Source organism: Aspergillus novofumigatus (genome assembly GCF_002847465.1).
Source record: "Aspergillus novofumigatus IBT 16806 chromosome Unknown P174scaffold_1, whole genome shotgun sequence".
NCBI classification, from domain to species: domain Eukaryota; kingdom Fungi; phylum Ascomycota; class Eurotiomycetes; order Eurotiales; family Aspergillaceae; genus Aspergillus; species Aspergillus novofumigatus.
Window position 1 is genome coordinate 4087736 of NW_020194274.1, and position 18402 is coordinate 4106137.

The following is an 18402-nucleotide window of genomic DNA, read 5'->3' on the forward strand; positions in this document are numbered from 1 at the left end:
GCAAGGAACATTATTGAGTAGTCTCTTCAACATGTGGTAATGGCAGCTATGCTTCCAGCGGTATACATAAAATGAGAAGTGGTCCAGTACATGGAGTCGCCAACAAAAACACATCAAGTCCTGAACGGCAAGCAGCGACGATGTAGATAGACAAAGCTTCGAGTAAATTAGATTGATTGATTTGTGCCTTCATCTACACTCTACCACGGTGTAGATAGATAGAAGTCATCACATAGGACGATCGCGAGTGAAAGCAAGGCATCGTTCGTCACTGACGTCATGCATCCATCAAACAGCTTATCTACCGCGATGAACGTCAGGCATTCGATGAAATTATCTATTGTGCAATTACAGGAAGACGAAATCGTTGTATCGCCCTTTTCTATCACTTTGTTTTGAATCGCTTAGCTGCATCCGCGAGCATCATCAAAATGGAATCACCCGAACAACCAGCGCAACCCCCAAGCAAGCCGCATACGACCAACCCGAGAATCCCGTCACCCAGACTCCCCAAGAGCAGCGAGTTCAGCCTCACCAGCGCCAGCGCGGTGATCCAGTCTCCTCCATTACCCGTCGTACCGCAGACTCCAACCCATCCAATGACGAAGAACTCGCAAGACTCAAGCAGAGGCGCGAAGAGGAGCAGAAGAATCTGCAAGCCGCCTCTGATGTTGACTTGGAATATGGCGTGGAGGAGCAACCCGCAGAAGGAGACATTGCTCAGGCGGTAAGACAGAAAAGCCAGCGAGCACAGGCTGGGGCGCATGCCGGTCCCGTGGGCAGTGCACAAGGGCCTGGAAACCCTGGATTCGGAGAAGAAAGAGATCTTGCTGCGGACATGGGGCGAAAGAGGGAAGAACATGATCGAATTCTAGGCGATCGTGTTGGCCAGAGCCCTGCAGAGCCCGATGGAGAGGCCGCCGAGAGGGAAGCGCTCAGACAACGGAAGCTGAAGGAAGAGGAGAATCTGGATGTGAAAGGAGCTGTTCGTGCAGGTACAGGAGATCCAGTTGCCTGAAACAAGTAGGCAGGGATAGATTGGAGATGGAAAATGTGTTTTAAGAGATAGACATGAGGATATGTCATTGCTAATTGTACATAACATGCGATCGGGTATCAAGTCAAACTGTTTAAAAAGATGAAGTGTGCGATCAAGTATCAGCATCCTCGCCCTCACCAACGGACACCTTCTTCAAGGATAGATCCCGCTTCAAGTCCTGGATACGCTTGGCAAGCTTGTGCTTCAAGATTTGGTTCTGCATGTTCTCCCACTTGACCGTCTCGGCGCGAATAAGGGCCTCAAGCTCGGCAATCTCTTCGCGATGCTGCTGGAACTGCCGCTGTTGCTCAAGCTGCTCGTCATCCAGTTCATCTTCAGGCACATCCGCCTCTTCGTCAGCCTCTGAGTCACTCTCATCGCCCGATGTATCCGCTGCAGGCGTGGAAGGTTTAGTCGCCATTGGAGTTCCAGCTTGATAGAGATTCGCAAGGCCGGTGTCCGAGGAAGGTGCTGCTTGTGGCTGCGCTTCATTGTCTCCGCGCAGAGCAGCCTCCATCTCCTCCAGGAGAGGATCGAGGCCTCCATCATCGGCAGCGACCTCCTCCATGCCCTCATCGAGCTCGCCCTCTGCGTCCTGTTCATCGTCATAATATTCGTCTTCCTCGTAATACTCTCCACTCTGGACAAGTCCCTCCGCCCGGTTTAATGATGTTTTGTCCAACAATTCGTAGCGAGAGGCAATAGCGGCTTCGTCTTGCGCGATCAGATCCTCCACCGCCTTCTCCACTTGTTCTATCGTTCGCGTTCTGAGCCGCTCGCGGAACCGCCGCTTTCTCACGTAACGCAAAGGGGGTGTCAGACCATGCGGATACTGTAAAGTCTTCTCGTCTAGGATCTCGACGTCGGAGGGAAGAGGGTAATTGAGAGCCTCTGCATCGCTCGAAACAGGCCCCAAGACTAAAAGCATCTGACAGATATCCGCAGACTTATACCATCCACGCCGATCCCAACTCTTCATGCCTTCGACGATACATGGCAAGTCCACCAGCGCCGCAGCGTACTGTTTATCGCGTATCCGCAGGACGGCGCGTCGGCCCTCGCGCGTGAGGGGTTTGAAGGAAAATTCGGACCGATCGAATCGTCGCTCGTTAATCGCTTGACGTAAATATTCGCAGTCTTCGCCGGGAAGCATGCGTAAAATGAATTGCTCCTCGATGCAAGGATCGATTTCCGTATCAGAGGCTTCAGAGTCGTAGCCAACGCCGACAGGCCTGTTGGGAACCAGCCCCTTGTTCTTGATCCGGATCGACTGTACTCCCGGCTTCTTGGAAGTATTGAGCTTAATACGTTTCGGCCCCACAGGTTGCACCGACGCCTCTGGTGCAGAGGGACCTGCGAGTCCCTCCGCCGGTCGCTTTTTCGATGGCTTCTTCTTCTTTGCCTTCTCCTCCTCTTCGGCCGGTTGAGGTTTTCGCGCGATTTTCAAAGTGATCTTGCGCTGAGGGGTTTCTGACGATGGAGGGGGAGGCTGACTCGGTAGCTGCGAAGCTCCCTCGGGCGCCTTCTTTTTGCCCAGCGTGAGCTTGAGTGAAGGGCGAGGGGCGTCAGACATGATGACGATGTATGATCAGGAACAACGAAGCACTCGATATAGCCACACAGACACCAACAAGCTTTGAAAAACAAGTATCCTCTGAAACCGTGTTGTGCTGTTGTTGTGATGAGAGAGAGAAGAACCAAGTGACAAGGAGACAAGAAACTCCGCCAAAGTAAGAGAACAACCGGCAGAAAGTGTTGATCTTTCGCTCCGCCTTTCTCTCACCTCTCCATCAATAATCCAACAACACTGATCAGTTCACAGTTGTCCCTTTGTTACTCGATCGGTATATCTCTGCTACAGCTTGCCAATCATCTTTTATCTTATTTGCTATATTCTACCGACCGGGAGTAGCATCATGTCCGGGCCCAACCTACACAATGCTCTCCTCCGCCCACCCATTATTCAGATCTTGCGCGCAGCTGGCTTCCATGCCACGCGTCCGTCCGTCTTGGATACACTAGCCGATCTCACAGCTCGGTATATGATGATCCTCGCATCCTCTGTTGCATCTCACGCTGCAAATGCTCACCCGGACGATCCTGCTCCTGCGCCGGTGCTAGAAGACGTCTACCAAGCACTTCAGGACGTTGGCGCACTACGACCGCAATTGCGCGAATGGGAGGAGGATTGGCAAGGCGAGGAAGATATACGGGGACTGGAAAACTTCTTGGGTTGGTTCACCGGGCCGGCAAACCGTGAAATCCGGCGAGTGGCAGGCTTCCTACCTAGCGAGGGTGACATGATCGACCCCGAGTCCGTGGAGAAGGAGGATTTCCTTACAGCCCTGAAGAAAAAGCACAGCAAAACAGGTGAGGAGTCTCGGTACGCGGGTACTGTACTTGGGAAAAGCGCCGAGGAGCATCCGATCGTGATAGAAGGAGGTGCTCCCAGCATCCAAGAATGGAGCCATCAAGTGCGGTCGCGGGCGCCATATGTTGCCGAGAGCGACTCGTCTGGTGTCAGTAGTGCACCCAGCAATTTGTCAGAAGCAGATGGTATGGAAGTGTGAGGATGCACGAGGTCACCCGACAGTCAATCAGATACTCAAACCGAACGTACATACATCGATAAGAGGTTCACCAAAACTATGGCCACCACCGACGATCAAGGGCAACCCTCAACCAGCTCAGAGTCGTCGAAGTCCGCCTTCACATCGCATCATGCGACTCAGTCAGATTTCAGTATGAAAGCTGAACCAAATCAGGGCCAGGCACACACTTGTTCTTCGGCCCATTCTGCACCTGGGGCGACTGACTGATCTACTTCACGATCGAGATCGAGATCCAAGCCTTGGCCAGGCAAACGACCGGACAGGGCTGACAACACGACTTGTCTCTCCCCGGAATATACTATGATCTTGCGAGATCATGAAATCCCCCTGACAGGTCAATCCGTGGTTACGCCAGTTTCAGCAACCAGAGATAGCTTATATCTAGGTCATGTACTTAGCCATGAAGTGAAGCTAAATACCAACATGCTCTTATATTGGCAGTAGCAAGGGAGACAATGTTTAGCACACCCCGAATATATGCTTTGACTTGTAGACTATATCTGTAATAGGCTGTGCGATGGAGACAACTCTTGGCCTCGCGGATGACATCAACGGCTCATCCTTTCGCTTCCTCGTCCCCGCCATCTTCAAACCTCCGCATTACAGTAAAGAACTCCAGCACCATGGTGTATGCCTTTGCTCTCCCCACCACCTCGCATCTTGCATTTCAGACTTTTCTCTCATCTAGCACACATCCATCTCTACCCCAGGCTGCGTCTACCGCTCGACATGCACTGCGACTCGCCCTCAAGGCCCACAAAAGACTACCCCACAGTCCGCAACGAGATGCCCACCTCATCACAATCCTCGGGGCGCTGAACGACTACCTGCCGTATCTCACTGCTATCTCTCATGGATTGAGCGGCAGACCTGTCGAAAGTGGAAGCAGCACGGGTGATGAAGAAATCGAGGTCACTCTCCTCAGCGAGATCGAAACAGAATGGCGCGCTACATTATCCTCGACCCCGTTGTCGCTGAAAAGCCGGCCCACAAACGGCCGCGTCCGCGGCCAAGGAATCGACTTTGAAATCGCCTTCGTCCTCACGACCCTAGGCTACGTGCTGAACGGCTTGGCTCGCTCAGGCGTTTTACGTGCCCTCTACGCTCCTACCACCCCGACCCCAGAACAGCGCACCGTGGCCGTCCAAACCGCCGCGAAATACCTCCTGCAAGCGAGCGCAGTGCACTCCCTACTCGCGTCCTCGCCCTCGTTCACAGGCGCAGCACGCCAGACAGGCACAGCCACCGCCGTACCAGACCTTGACCCAGCGGCTCAGGCGGCGCTCTCGTCACTCGCGTTGGCTGAAGCGACACTCCTAGCTGTGCTGAAAGACGACTCATATGTTGTGGCTTGCATACAGGCTCGAAACCCAAATGATAAGGACTGGATGGTGCGGGCGCCGGAGATCCCCAAAGTGCGGGCGCTGCTCTTTGCGCGCCTGTGCGTTCGTGCGGCCGAGTATGCGGAGCAGGCGGCTGCTGGCATGGGGGCGGTTGGTGCGCATGGTAAGACCGGGATTGACGAAGATGTGGGCGGGTACGCGCGGGTTCTAGGCCGTGTTGCGCGGGCCCGAGCCTGTCGGTTTTTCGGTGTTGATGCGGAGCTTGCGGGGAAGATAGGGGAGGGAATTGCCTGGCTGCGAGCAGCGAAAGGCGCGTTGGGTCTGAGAAGTGCATCTCAGGGAGAGAAAGAAGCTTCAGGCAAGAGCAAAGGGGGGTTTTCTAGATTGAAGAAGGAATGGGCTGAACGACGAGAGGAACGAAGGTTGGAAAAGGAGTCGGGGGGCAAAGACCGCTCTGCGAAGGGTGAGCTCGATCCCGGCGATAATGCCGGCAGGGAGGAAGAGTGTCGTGTAATCGAAATGCTTGAGACAAAGTGGGAGAGGATGAACGACACGGTAAGTCGGTTTTCAGCTGTACTTGGGCATGGAAGATCATTGACAGAATCGATAGATCAACACGCAGCTCATTCCACCATCGACGGACCTCTTAGCCAATCTGCCGTCCGGTCGGGACATTCATTCTCCCCCTGGTCCTTATAAGCTCCCGTCTCTGGACGAGGAACAACTCATGCGAATGCGTGCGCCGCCGGCAGAGGATGACTATGAGCCTCGTATGGACATGGATGACAGTGACGACGAGTTGACTAGCCCTGCGGGGGTTGCTCCAGGAGCGTTTCCAGAGCGAAGCGAAAGCACTTATTATTGACGATACCCTGCTTAGTTCAAGAATACGATGACGTTTCAGTGCATTGTATACACAACATACTCACAAGCGTAGAAGAACTATGAGCCATGGCCTCGTGGAGGACTGACATCGGTCTACACAGGCATGTTCGCTCCGACCTCGAATGAACATGTACCGATGTATTGCAATGGTGTCAGTGTCAAGATATATGTACAGGAAACCCGAACAAAAAAACAATACAATCCATCTATCTCAACAATCCCCTGCCCATCCTACTCTTCACTCAATGCCAGGCCCCTCCGGCAATGACTAGCCCATCACCACCCTCGACGAAAGACAAGGAAAACAGATGACATGACACCCATTGATTCACTGCAAAGCTAAAGCACACAAACCCAAAGCATACACGCAACCTCGCCGGCCCACTCACGCCGACTTCTCCCCCTCGCCCGCAAAGTAGTTCTTCTCCTGGAACAGATAACCCTTAACCTTGCGCTCTTTCAGCAACTCGAAATATTTCTCTGCAGATTGCAAATCGTAACCATTAGCTATGCCACCACCACAACCCTCCGGACACAAAAGGAAACCACCGGAGGAAACTCACCCCTCAACTTCCCACACTTCTCCAGATGGTTTACCCCCTCACGAGCATAGCACCTGCCCAATTCCTCGCCGACAAGTCGGGACATCATGCTTCGCACCCACTGTTCACGGATAATGGCATCGCGGGCATTGTGCAGGGCGACGTTGTCCTCGAAGTCGACGCCTTCGTATGTCGGGGGCACGGTGGGCTTCTTAGCCAGGAATGCGGCGGATTCGGGGGTGGGCATTTTGATTCGTTTTTCTTTTTGTTGGTTGAGGTGGTCGGAGAAGGATTGGTTGTCTGGGAGGGATGTGAGGTCCGCTGCGCTTGGAGGAGCTGGTTTAGCTGGTTATGGGCTTGTCGGAGTGATTCTTGTGCCTTTTCATGGATGTCGTCGGCGGGAATGGGATTGGGGAATTGAAGTGATGTGATTGGTTGGGTTGTAGGCGGTGAGATGTAAGGCGGGCGAGATATGCTTGGTGTGCGTTTTCTAGGGCGGTAAGGCGGGTTTTCGACTGTTCTTGGGACTGACTGTAGAGAGGTATATTACCCTAATCAGATGCTACGATTCCATGCAATATTGGACAATTCAAAAATACAATTAGGTCGGTTCTATACTATTAGACTGATATGAATCGGAAGCACCAAGCGCCACGCCAAATCACACATCCTCAAACCAGAGACGCCTCAGAGGCTACAGCCACGATGCAAAGTAGATCGATCCAAGAAGATAGTCACAGTCATACATTGATCAGTACAGGAGATATATTGCTCAAGAGAAGACAATTCATGAAGTCATTGTATGCAGTGAAACGAAGGGGCGACACTGCCAGGAAAGAAATAGTTAGCTTCATTGCTGTTGTTCTTGCGGGTTGTCCTGGACATCCTTCGGCAGTAGTCTGCTGTAAAGTTCGCCCAGCCCATCCTTCAAACGCTGCCATCGCGTGCGGTTGAGCTTCTTGCTGAACTCGCGATATTGGTACATCTCCCCCCAGCAGTCTCGGCCGAACTGACAACCGGCCATATTCACCATGAAGTCACGTTCCTTCTCCGAGTAATGCACGTCGGGATCGTCGCCTTCACCACAAGCTCCGGGAGGGAATGAGTTGATGTAGCGCTGAGGTGTAAAGGCGACATTGCTGCGGATCCACGGTTGACTTTGGTACAGATACTCCAGCGCATCCTGTTCCTTGTGCTCCCAGTCCATGTGCTTTTGCTCGTACATGACAGGGTCCCACCAGAGATCCAATAGTCGATCAGACCACAGCGAGCGTCTGATGAAGAATGAACCCAAGTTGAAGCCGCCGCAGTCTTGTGACAGCAACAAATCGATAGAGGACGGATTCCCGTCTCCTTCCACCGAGCGGGATAGTTCATCCAGATAAGGTGCTGTCGGGGGGTGGCTGATGTTCAGCGGGTTGTATAAGTTGACATCGCGATAAGTCAGTTCGCCCAACCGATCGAAGATATGATCTTGCAGGGAATAAGAGTACTCCATGATCCAAGTGTTTAGGTCCAACCACCAAAACCTACATCAATTAGTTAGAAAGCGTAAATGCCACGTGCACGACTTGGAACTGACCACTCCGCATTTGGATACTTCCTCATAGCATCCCGGATGATATCGACCTTCTCCCAACTCTCTCGCCATTCATGCGAGTACCGCTTCTTGGCCAGCATGTTGACAATCTCCAGTTCGTAACCCCACCGCTTCGCGTACTCCTCCTTGTTAGAGATACTGTTGCGCTCGACTGCCCATTCGCGCGCTCCCTTCCACTCCATGACCCCTCCTTCCACATTGGATTGTAGAATGATCACGAACTTGCGTCCTCCGCCAAAGGATGATCGCCGGTAACTTTGGACAATAGCTGCAAGCACTCAGAGTCAACAAATCTGTTCACGCACAAAGCCAGGATCTCGTTTCGCAGCATACCTGTCCAGAAGAACAAATATCCTAGGAAAAGGACAATCAGCGCCAAAATGGCCCGCGACCGCCTTCTCCGCATCAAACCCCTGGCGAACCCGAATCGCAACCCTGTCCCGGAATAGTTATGCCCCCGCCAGTATTCATCCTTGTCAACGTATCCATTTCGCGCCGAACCATTCATACGAAACCGAGGCAGGCTAGATGTGATCTTGCGTTTTGACCTGGAGAAGAACCCGTTATTCCTTGTCGAGAATGACGGATATCCTCGAACTTCGTCGCTCTTCGCTCGAGCCGCTGCCCAGGATATGCCGCTGGGACCGAGTGAGTTAGGTGAGAGGAAACCGCTGCGCGGGGTCGAAGTGCCACTGCCGGGAGTAAGACCCGGACTTGACCACCCTCCTCCCGGGTGGGGAGAGGGTGATCGAGAGAGGGACATGGGGGTATCGTGGCCGTCGGGGAAGTTGAAGATGGTGAACAAGTCGGCGGGGAGGTTCTCATAGAAGGCTCTGGTTCCCGGCTGGTGGTAAATCAACGAAGGCGACCGCGATCGTTACTGCTGGCACTCAATAATAGGATCGTCGCTGTTGAAGTAGGAACCGTCCAGGAGGTCGACCTTTTGGCGGAGTAAAAGTGGCCAAGGGCCAAGAAGTCCTGCAGGAGCGCAAGATGATACGGAGTAGTATCTGACCAGCAAACAACAAAAGAAAGAATAACAAGGGAGAAACATCAATACGGAAATGGAATAGTAGCCATTCAACCACGAAGGGGACTGACTTTCGCCGTGAACGGGTGTGCCCGTTTCCGTCGAGGGCGAAGAATTTAGGGACTAGATTTGGGGAACCCGTGGAACGTTGACGGGGGAACCTATAGATAGACAGGAGCACAGATGAGCGACAACAATAGAATTGTTTGATGCTACGTTGACAGCGACATGATGATGAACTCCGCGAGACATGACGGATAGAGATAGTTCAGTCAAAAGGGCTGTCTCACATATTGACCACAGGGTCAGAAGACAGATTTAATCAAAAATAAGATTACATGATGGGACAGCCGAAAGAAGAGAAAGAATGATTCGAGAGTCTGCATTTAGCGGGAAATTAAATCGGGAACAGTAATATTCCAACCAAATCTAAACGGTTCTTCGACCATCATGTATTATGGCAAAGGATTTCAACGAGGGAAGGCAGGATGGATCAAGTAGATCTTGAGTAATTTAAGAGATGGTAACCTTCCATTGCTACTTACCTCTCTAGACTGTTGAAGCAACGGAAGTTTGCAGTTTGCCTTGTTAGCAGATTGTGAGACACACCCAAATACAATGGGAATTAAAGGTACCATAAGATTACCATACACCGTCACCGTTTATCAGTGCATCGGACCCTGAATTATCTCTTTAGGAATAGTGCTCATGACCCCATTCGTTACAAAAAAGTGATGATCGACAAATGCGTGCCTTGGCGTACCTCCAGACATCGCTAGGCTACCTCGGAAATACATATGGATACAGCGAGTAGGAGAACACCCATTCGTTCTTACGAGCCAACATTGATTGAGAAGCAGCAAGCATTTTGCCTAATTCAACTTCATTTACAGATATCCCAGAACTTGGACCAATGCTGTATGCTCAACTCGGATGCTGATCCCCAACGAAACCTCGCAGAAACGTAGTGTTCCGCAATACAGCCACAGAGTGAACAGCTAACAATAGCTAACAATAGCGGCGCCATAAACCATCCAAAAAAGCAGACGACCATCCCAAATCTACCTAACCCAAGTGCCCTTTCTCATCTTACATTTAGACCGTGTTTCTTTGCCCCATCGTTATCTTTGCGAACCGGCAGTCGATTGGCAGCCACGCCCTCCTTAGACATCAACACCTTCCGCACCACGAAGCCCTTTTCCTCCTCTGGTCGCGAGCGTGCGCTGTCTCCATGGTAGAATTCGCACTGAAACTTCAAGAACTTGTTGCGATGTCTGTAGATCGTGATGATATCGCCGGTGTACAGTTTCCCAAAGTGGAACCCCTCCCAAGTGCTGCTTCCCTCAGTTCCACGGCGCAGTTCTGTGTCATTGACCCAGATACACTTGCGAGTCTTGGTCGAAAGAATAGCCATTACTCCGGGAATCTCCATCCAGTTGCGCCCTGCCGCAATCTGAGCCTCAATAGCCGGCGCCCAGAAAGTCACTTCCAGTGCGTATGCAGGAATCCTCGTGTCCATAGGGTCAGGATGGCAGATTGTTGCTAGAGGCCCACGGCCCCAGGATGTCATTCGATCTTCCAAGCGGATCGTGAGGTCGAATATCGATCCCGGGAGAGTAGTAAGCTTTCCTAAAAGCGGGCGGGACTGTTCATGCCGGTGGAGAGAGATGGTCGGAGGAATTTCGGTAGGCATCTCATGTCGCAGGGCCGCTGAAGTGGTGTCGCTCACTATGCCCTCTGGTGGATGTGAGATTTGTCGGCCGGTTCGAGCGTCGATCGTGACCGCCAATTCAATGTCAAAAACCTCACCGGCACTCGCTTCGGGTTTATCAGAGGGAGCTTTGCTATTTTCCCTGGTGATCTCCCGACTGGAACGTTCGCTAGCGGTATCGGGAAGTGGTAACTCAATTCGGCGGCTGAATTTGGCTCCCTTCGGGGTCGAAGTACTCGGGTGTGTTTCCTTGTTGAGTTCCGGGCCAGAGCTTCCACCGACTCCTTCATCCACGCTAGTCTTCAGAGCCGGCAGCTCGGTAGCCGCCGGGGGACCGTGTGCTGAAGTGCCAGGGTGCCACGAGTTCATGTTCAGCTGCCCAACGAGATTCTCAGCTCCCATCAAGCTTGGCGCGGATCCAGAAAAGGGATTGTCCGGAAGGGAAAGGACAGAGTTTAGGCTGTTGCCGTCGCTTATAATCGACTCACCGGTTGAAGAAACGAAGTCATGAACGCTAAGGTCATCACCGCCGAAAGCATTCATACTGGCTCCAAAGACATTGGAACTACGCAGGGCAGAAGAGGTGATTTCGCCAAATAAGCGTCTCGGAGTAGTTTCAGGGATTGGACGCGCAGTTGGGAAGCTTTCAATGTTTGGGAGTGACGGATAGTGAATGTCCGCAGGAAGATGGTCGATCCTGGGCCGCTTGGATTGTGCCAAGTCGTTGGAATCCTGACTTTCGTCACCGGTAATAACCGGTTCCGGATTGTCATTGAGCGAGATCTGTGACGCATCAAGCTCATTCTCCAGATCTTCACCAATATCAGACAGGGCCCCGAAGTCCGCGGGTTGAATATCATTATCGTCGTACTCGTCAACGTCTGGCACATCACGTATCCACGGATGTTGAAAGCATTCAATTTCCCTTGGTCGTGAATGAGGGTCACGGTCCAGAAGGCGCCTAACAAAATCGACACCGGCCTCTGATACACCCTCTCTGCGCAGTACATCATAATCAGGGTCGGTAGTCATGATATTCCGCAACATCTGAGACCCCCTGTCGTCGCCTCGACCCGTGTACGGAGGTGTACCGCTAAGGATGTGGAACAGTACCGCACCGAAAGACCACATATCAACAGACTGATCGTATGGGGACGTCTTCGGAGGACTACAAATCAATGTAAGCAATGCCCGCGATGGATAGAAGTTGACTTACGGATCACCCAATCGACGTCTTTTTCTGATTTCACCTCGTCGATAGTTCTCATATTCCGGATACACCTCGGGCGCGCAGTACAACAAAGTGCCACAAAATGTCTTCAAGAACGTCTCCTCTTGAACAACCTTCGACAATCCAAAGTCCGACAGTTTCACTTTTAGCGGCTCAAGCGAAGCGATCAGAATGTTATCAGGCTTTATATCGCGATGCGTGATCCTGCGTTTGTGAAGATATTGCAATGCATGCAGGAGTTGCCGGGCCAACGTTTTAACCATGTCTTCAGGGATCTTGCCATGGATTGAAAGATAAGTAGAAAGCTCCCCACCAGGTACGTATTCCATGATAATATAGATCCATCTGTCATGTTCATGGTGATCAATGTATTGCACGATGTTGGGCTGTTTTCAATGGTGATTAGTTCTATAAGTCTTGTACAAATGAATGGGTTCCAGAACTCACATGTTTGAGATCTTTCATGATTTTCATTTCATTGTCGACCTTCTGATCAAGAATCCCATTCTTCATGAACCTCCTCTTGTCGAGCTCCTTGGCGGCATACACGGCTCCGTGTTGTTTCGTGGCAAGCTTGTAAACAGTCGCGAATGCCCCTTTTCCGATTTGGCCAGTCACATTGTACATGCTACCGCCTGTCCAGTGCATTCCATACGCATTGGCTACTGTCCATTCTAGACTAGGTCGCACCGAGCCTTGACGATTCTTCTGCATGGCACCTCCTGGTTGCCTCTGAACTCGTTCGAGGTAACGAAGCATATTCTCTGTGTAGCGCATTGCATATCCATCCCGGGACGGAATGCGGACGACGAACCTTACCTCATCAGAGGCATTGTTGCCGCGCAACACTTGTATGACAGAGCCATTGGTCAACATGCGGCTGTTCTCTTTTTGATTCTTGCGAAGACGACAATCGTCTACAACGGTGCCGTTGGTCGAGAGATCTTCAAGCATCAGAATTCCGTCGCCGGTGAGGTGGATTCGGAAGTGCGTGTTGGATATGCGCTTCGCATTGTCGTCCGGGGCAAGAAGAAGGTCGCACCGACTTCTGTTGCGCCCAAAGCAAAAGCCTAAATTTATATTACGGACGTTGGAGGATAGTCTGAGAGCGATATCCAGAGCTGCGGTGTCCGGATCTTCGTATTCCAACTCATCTTTTTGTAAGATGTGTTGAGGCGCAAGGGAAGCAGTCGCGGTCACTGCCTCATGAGCGGCAAGAGATGTTGGATGCAAGATGCAGATGATGTCTGAAACATCCTCCTCAAGCAGACCAGAGTTGTTCCGACCAATACGGCGGGGATCTGTACATGGCTGAGTCGACTCCTGAGTCGCCTCCATCTAGAATGACGAAGGATGGCTCCCCAAAGAGTAAAAGAAAAGAAGGAAATAGAAAAAGAGGGAAACGGTTCGATACCGCAAATTATAAATGAAAAGACTGTCAAGACTGGCTTGTCTGGGGTATCAAAGCAGATGCGCGCGGGAACTATGCCTGCATAACCGATTCAATAATCAATACCAGCTCGTATAATGCTTCTGGAGATGCTAGAAGCCTGGCACCTCGTCTCGCATTCCCTACAGGAGAGAGAAATGCCCCCTCACCTTTCAGGAGATCCAGAAGTTGAAACCAACGAAGAATTATTGTGTCCAAGGAATCTGATTCGAGGCCCTCGAATGGATATGGCTGGCCCAAACGCTCTTTCCAGGCAATGTGGGAGCGGTCCTCTCGAATGGGTGTTTCCAGGCAACGAATCCACAGACACGGGGAGCCGGATAGGATAAGGAATAAAGCAAGGAATACCCAAGGCAATAGAATCTAGAATTCCAAAAAAATTGAAATCCCTTGTAGGCTACCAGGATGCAGAGTGATATCCAAGACTGCACTCAATCCACTTATTCATCACAAGCGGCTATTTCTCCTCCAGACGGTTGAAAGAATAGATGACCGGGACCATTGAGTCAAAAAGCGATGAGAGGCTATGTATGAGAAAGGCTATCTGAGGCACGAAGGCTATGTCTAAAGTACAATAGGCAATGGTTAGTCCACAACCAGCGATCAGCCACACGCAGAAACATTGCACGGAAACTCACACACTCAGCTGTTCCCCGTCAGCCATTTACTGGACTATCAAGATCCTGTGAGTTCTGTGATGGCTGTCACTTGACAGGAGTGGAGCCAACGACAGGGACGAGACAGAAGGCTGTCTGCAGAAAAGTCGTCGTCCGAGAAACAAGCTCCTTGGCTGAGGGTGAAGGTCCGCCTTTATTTTGGAGTCGAGTACGCCCCAGGCATCGCCAAGGCATCAACAAGGCATCAACAAGGCTAGTTCCTGAGGCCTCCATCGAAGCTCTGCCCAATAGGACTGCATCGTGATTTGGCGGCTGGGGTCATCCATGGAACATCGATGTGACGGATCAACTCTGTGTTTACAAGTTATTACGACAAGCTGGATTTAGAGAGTGCTGATTTCAATGTCTTCTTACGAAAAGAAGTATCTAAGTTTCTATTACCGCTTCATTCCATAAGGAATACTTTGATCTGTGCTGCGCTGGTATTCGCCACTCAGAGCGCGATCGAAAACCTGCTCCAGTCTGCTGAGCGCGTTCTCGGAAACCTCTGTGACTAGTCAGAAACTACCCACCACATGTTGCCTGGGTACTGTGTGCGACTTACGATAATGCACGACGATTCGGCCTCCGGATAATTTGAGGCAAAGCTCCTTTCCGATTTCGGCCAGGTCATTGGGACCTACACCAGAGGATTCAAGGTCCAGCCATACCATGTTTGTATGTACTGGATGTTGTAACTTGCCGCCACGGGCAGTCCACATCTCGGCGACTCTCTTGGCATTGATGTGAGTTTCTCGAAGTTTACCCTTCTGACCGTTGGGATCTGGCCCGAAAGTCTCCTCGAGGGCCACCCGTGCAGCCGCAGCAATTACTCCAGCCTGACGAACGCCGCCACCGATGGATTTGCGAAACCAACGAGCTTTCTTGATGAATTCATTGGACCCGACAATGATACTCCCAATTGGTGCGCCCAAGCCTTTGGAGAAGCATAGACTCACACTGTCGAACAGGCCAGCATATTCTGGCAAGCTGCCAGCTCCAGAAACCACTGCTTCCCAGAGTCTCGCGCCGTCCAAATGTACCTTGACTCCGTTCTGATGAGCCCATTCTGTGATCCGACGAGCTTCGGCCAAAGGCATGACCATGCCGTCCAGGGTATTCTCCAAGCTGATAAGCTTTGTTGGGCAGTAATGTACGTCTTCGTCGAGCACTGCGTGCTTTTGAATGTCCTCCAGAGTAAGGTGAATACCGTTACTAGGCACGATAGGTTGTACCATGGCCCCGGTCAGAGAGCTGACGCCTCCAGCCTCGTAGCGCACGATGTGAGAGCGATGATCACAGAGAACGGAGTAAGGAGGTTGCACGAGATGTGTCCGAATGGCAACCTGATTGCCCATAGTTCCCGACATGACGAGTAAGGCGCTCTGATGGCCGGTCCGTTCGGCGACGTAGGCTTGGAGGTCATTTGTCACAGGATCCTCTTCAAAGACGTCGTCCAACAAGGTAGTCTGACAAATTGCTTCGAGCATCGAAGGGGTAGGCTTGGTCATCGTGTCGCCTGGGGTGTTCTTCCATATTAGTTCCTCGTGTCTTCCACTGCACTGCAATGAACTCACTTCGCAAGTCGAATTCTGCTGCACCGGCACCCTGCCAACTACTGATCCTGCCATTGGTCCCATCGAGACAGGCTGAAGTGCTCGCCATGGCTAATACTCGATTGCGTCCGAACGTTTGAGCGGGAGAATGTGACCGGAAGGCAAGAAGTTGCCGGCGTAGAATTCGAGCACTGTTCATCAAGAAGGATCTGAGGCCTCTTTTATTATTGAAACTGCTCAAGCGTGTAATCCAATTGGTAAACAACCGTGCGGAGTTGCGACTCTTGATCTTCTCCTAATTCAGTGCCCGCCCACTCCGATACGGGAAATGGACCAGCAGCGTGCGGGGTCAGCTTCCATGTCTGACTCCCGACTCCCAAGACCTGTCCGTCCTCAGAGCCTTGGAGCGTCAGTTGGAGTCCTTTTGGAAGGAGGATATGCTACAATACTTTCGTACAGTGCTCAAATTACCATTTCATTCTACCAGCGATGACGATATGACTACATACTTTGAATGATAGAATCCGGTGCAACCGAGGATAAACGGACGCCCTCAGTCCCACGTACTGTAATGTTCAGCATGAGACCCAGTGGTAAGGTATTGGAGCGAATACGTCTCCGTAATATGACCGCTAGTTCATTACCTTAAAGTTAGCAATTGACCGTTATGACTAAAAACGCTATGATGAAAGTGAAAAAAATGTGAAACACCCCAAATGCCTTACGAGCCTTATCGACAACCGAAAGAGGAATAGCTGGACCCGTCATCGTGTCAGTGGAACGCCTTACTCAGCATTCGAGATCATTGTGGGCATCCTACTACAGGACCGCAACTGGGCTTGCCCTTCTTCTGTCCTCGGCAGTCGCCAGTTCTTGTGCTAAATGTGATCTCAGGATGGATCTGTCCAAGCTCACTCGTCCCGCTATTCTCTGCCAGTGTTCACGCTGTTCGAGCTCCCTCGCTGCACTCGAAAATGAGTGGGCAAAGCTGTCCAACTCCTACGCCGTCGTTACAGGATGGCTGAGCGTCGAACTTCACCGGATCTCGATCTCAACCGAGAAGAAACAGGTGCCGCAGAACTCTGAAATGAGCCTTTTGCGGGGTCGTATCCTGCAGGAAATTGCTTGCAAGCTGTGTCAGCAGAAACTGGGAGTTCTGTGTGCTTTAGACGATGGGTGAGTGCGAAAGTCAAGAAGCAGGGTTATGTGGGAGTGCGCCTTCTAACTGGGCTACAGTCCTAATATCTTCTGGAAGCTATCCAAGGTATCATTTAGGGAGATCGTCACCATGCGCACCGTTGAACCCCTTTTCAAAGACGGATCCCTCGAACGTATCCTCTGTCCAACTCCGAAAGAGTCCACCAGTCGGGCTTTAGTATCTACCGGCCCACACGAGGTCGACGGAAATACCATGTCGATGGAGCAGCAGATTCAGCATCAAGGTGTCAGCATTGATCACATTTCCAACTCCGTTAACAACCTGCATGATACCATGTCGGAATTGAAACATTCCTTCACGTCGCTTCGGATAGAGTTGAATGGTCCTGGGCGCCTTCCCTTTGACAGTTCCAGTACTCACGGAAGCGATTTCGATATGATCAGAACGGTGTTGAAGGAACTCAAATCAAAAGCCGAGGAAATCGAGACTTTGAAGTTGGAGATCCAGGCTCTCCAGTTGAAAAACCGATACATGGAGGAGCAGACAACAAGGCACCCTGCTGCAACTTTCGGCATGGAAACGACTGCAATGCCAGAAGTTCGGAGCCCTGGGCTCCTTCAAGCTGGTAGGAAAAGGCCCTGGCCTGACTCGTTCCCAAGTGGCCGCACCGAGCCCATTGCGGATTCGTTCGATGAAGAAGATGACACGTTCGGTGACTTTTCTCTCGCGGATATGCATTCTCAATCAGTCCAAATTCCTTTGAAAGATTCCGAGCCTGTTCGTGCCATAACCGACTCGACGCGCCATCAAATACCGCCTGAGTCGCCTAGACTTCGCATTGAGGTCACTCGATCGCGTCAACATACGCCTCACTTCGACAACATGGCCGAAGACACTCAAGGCACAAATGTGGACACGCAACAGCCCGCTGTGGTCAAGCGGCCTCGTATGTCCCATTCGGCTGACCGGCCTTCCGGGGGAAACACCGAGAAAAGAAGGCCAGGACGACCGCGTAAATCATTCAACCAGTCTGCCAAGCCGGACTTCTCTCAGACACCAAAACCGACACCGTTGAGCGAGCAAAATGGCAACGTTGGTACAGGTAGTCAAAATGAACAAATATCATCGACCACGAGCCCTAGCGAAGCACTGGAGGCCAGGCAACGGGGCTCTACTCGTTCGCGAACCTTGCGCAGTCAATCGCGACCCCCATCACGGCGTCAGTCTGGCAATGCAGTTTCCCAATCGACGAACGGGGATCAGAATACATTAGAAGGGAGTCTACCGATGGCCACGGAGGAAATATCCCAACCCTCAAACAAAGAAGCAGGCAGTCAACCACAGAATCATGAGATTGACTTCACGGAGAATCTGCCGACATCAACGCAGATCAAGCCTCCGGGCATTAACAATGACGACGAGAGACGAAAGCTGATAGCAGCGCGGGATTTGGTGGCGCGCTTAGCAATGCAACGCGAGGAAGCAATGGAGACTGAGGAGGGCCGGTGACAATGTAGGGTGCAGTTTATATCATGTATTTCAGACAACTATTCAAGACAAAGAGTTATAAACAGGCCTTTGCTATGCC

The 18402-nt window shown here is 51.6% G+C and overlaps 9 protein-coding genes across 9 annotated transcripts; 3 read left to right on the top strand and 6 right to left on the bottom strand.

Annotated features, from left to right (window-relative positions):
- Nucleotides 1–342: 342 nt before the first annotated feature.
- On the bottom strand, nucleotides 343–1125 carry P174DRAFT_437750 (uncharacterized protein; the record flags this gene model as incomplete). Its single annotated transcript, XM_024826379.1, has 1 exon — nucleotides 343–1125. A coding segment is annotated over exon 1 (329 nt), but the record flags the coding sequence as incomplete, so codon positions are not given.
- Nucleotides 1126–1151: 26 nt separating this feature from the next.
- Nucleotides 1152–2612, bottom strand: P174DRAFT_361536 (transcription initiation factor TFIID subunit 7 family protein; the record flags this gene model as incomplete). The annotated part of the gene is made up of 1 exon (XM_024821793.1): nucleotides 1152–2612. One exon carries the CDS (start codon nucleotides 2610–2612, stop codon nucleotides 1152–1154), a length of 1461 nt encoding a protein of 486 aa, XP_024687909.1.
- Nucleotides 2613–2831: 219 nt separating this feature from the next.
- P174DRAFT_437752 (Bromodomain associated domain protein) lies at nucleotides 2832–4081 on the top strand. Its single transcript, XM_024826380.1, has one exon. The coding sequence runs from the start codon at nucleotides 2956–2958 to the stop codon at nucleotides 3607–3609; it is 654 nt and encodes a 217-aa protein (XP_024687910.1). The 5' UTR covers nucleotides 2832–2955; the 3' UTR covers nucleotides 3610–4081.
- A 175-nt stretch (nucleotides 4082–4256) lies between these two features.
- P174DRAFT_383060 (pH-signaling protein PalC) lies at nucleotides 4257–5902 on the top strand. Its single transcript, XM_024823143.1, has 2 exons — nucleotides 4257–5549; nucleotides 5605–5902. Exons 1-2 carry the CDS (start codon nucleotides 4275–4277, stop codon nucleotides 5857–5859), a joined length of 1530 nt encoding a protein of 509 aa, XP_024687911.1. The 5' UTR covers nucleotides 4257–4274; the 3' UTR covers nucleotides 5860–5902.
- Nucleotides 5903–5989: 87 nt separating this feature from the next.
- Nucleotides 5990–6787, bottom strand: P174DRAFT_437754 (putative NADH-ubiquinone oxidoreductase 12 kda subunit). Its single transcript, XM_024826381.1, has 2 exons — nucleotides 6443–6787; nucleotides 5990–6359 (listed from the first exon to the last, which is right to left on the bottom strand). The coding sequence occupies exons 1-2, from the start codon at nucleotides 6666–6668 to the stop codon at nucleotides 6265–6267; spliced, it is 321 nt and encodes a 106-aa protein (XP_024687912.1). The 5' UTR covers nucleotides 6669–6787; the 3' UTR covers nucleotides 5990–6264.
- Nucleotides 6788–7271: 484 nt separating this feature from the next.
- P174DRAFT_456805 (putative alpha-1,6-mannosyltransferase subunit) lies at nucleotides 7272–8784 on the bottom strand (the record flags this gene model as incomplete). The annotated part of the gene is made up of 3 exons (XM_024829470.1): nucleotides 7272–7950; nucleotides 8004–8289; nucleotides 8355–8784. The coding sequence occupies 3 exons, from the start codon at nucleotides 8782–8784 to the stop codon at nucleotides 7272–7274; spliced, it is 1395 nt and encodes a 464-aa protein (XP_024687913.1).
- Nucleotides 8785–10135: 1351 nt separating this feature from the next.
- On the bottom strand, nucleotides 10136–13331 carry P174DRAFT_363169 (serine/threonine-protein kinase; the record flags this gene model as incomplete). Its single annotated transcript, XM_024821901.1, has 3 exons — nucleotides 10136–11930; nucleotides 11979–12379; nucleotides 12441–13331. The coding sequence occupies 3 exons, from the start codon at nucleotides 13329–13331 to the stop codon at nucleotides 10136–10138; spliced, it is 3087 nt and encodes a 1028-aa protein (XP_024687914.1).
- Nucleotides 13332–14498: 1167 nt separating this feature from the next.
- On the bottom strand, nucleotides 14499–16073 carry P174DRAFT_437759 (threonine aldolase GLY1). Its single transcript, XM_024826382.1, has 2 exons — nucleotides 15677–16073; nucleotides 14499–15618 (listed from the first exon to the last, which is right to left on the bottom strand). The coding sequence occupies exon 2, from the start codon at nucleotides 15608–15610 to the stop codon at nucleotides 14618–14620; it is 993 nt and encodes a 330-aa protein (XP_024687915.1). The 5' UTR covers nucleotides 15611–15618; nucleotides 15677–16073; the 3' UTR covers nucleotides 14499–14617.
- A 276-nt stretch (nucleotides 16074–16349) lies between these two features.
- P174DRAFT_447836 (uncharacterized protein) lies at nucleotides 16350–18388 on the top strand. The gene is made up of 2 exons (XM_024828705.1): nucleotides 16350–16831; nucleotides 16892–18388. The coding sequence occupies exons 1-2, from the start codon at nucleotides 16551–16553 to the stop codon at nucleotides 18321–18323; spliced, it is 1713 nt and encodes a 570-aa protein (XP_024687916.1). The 5' UTR covers nucleotides 16350–16550; the 3' UTR covers nucleotides 18324–18388.
- Nucleotides 18389–18402: the final 14 nt, after the last annotated feature.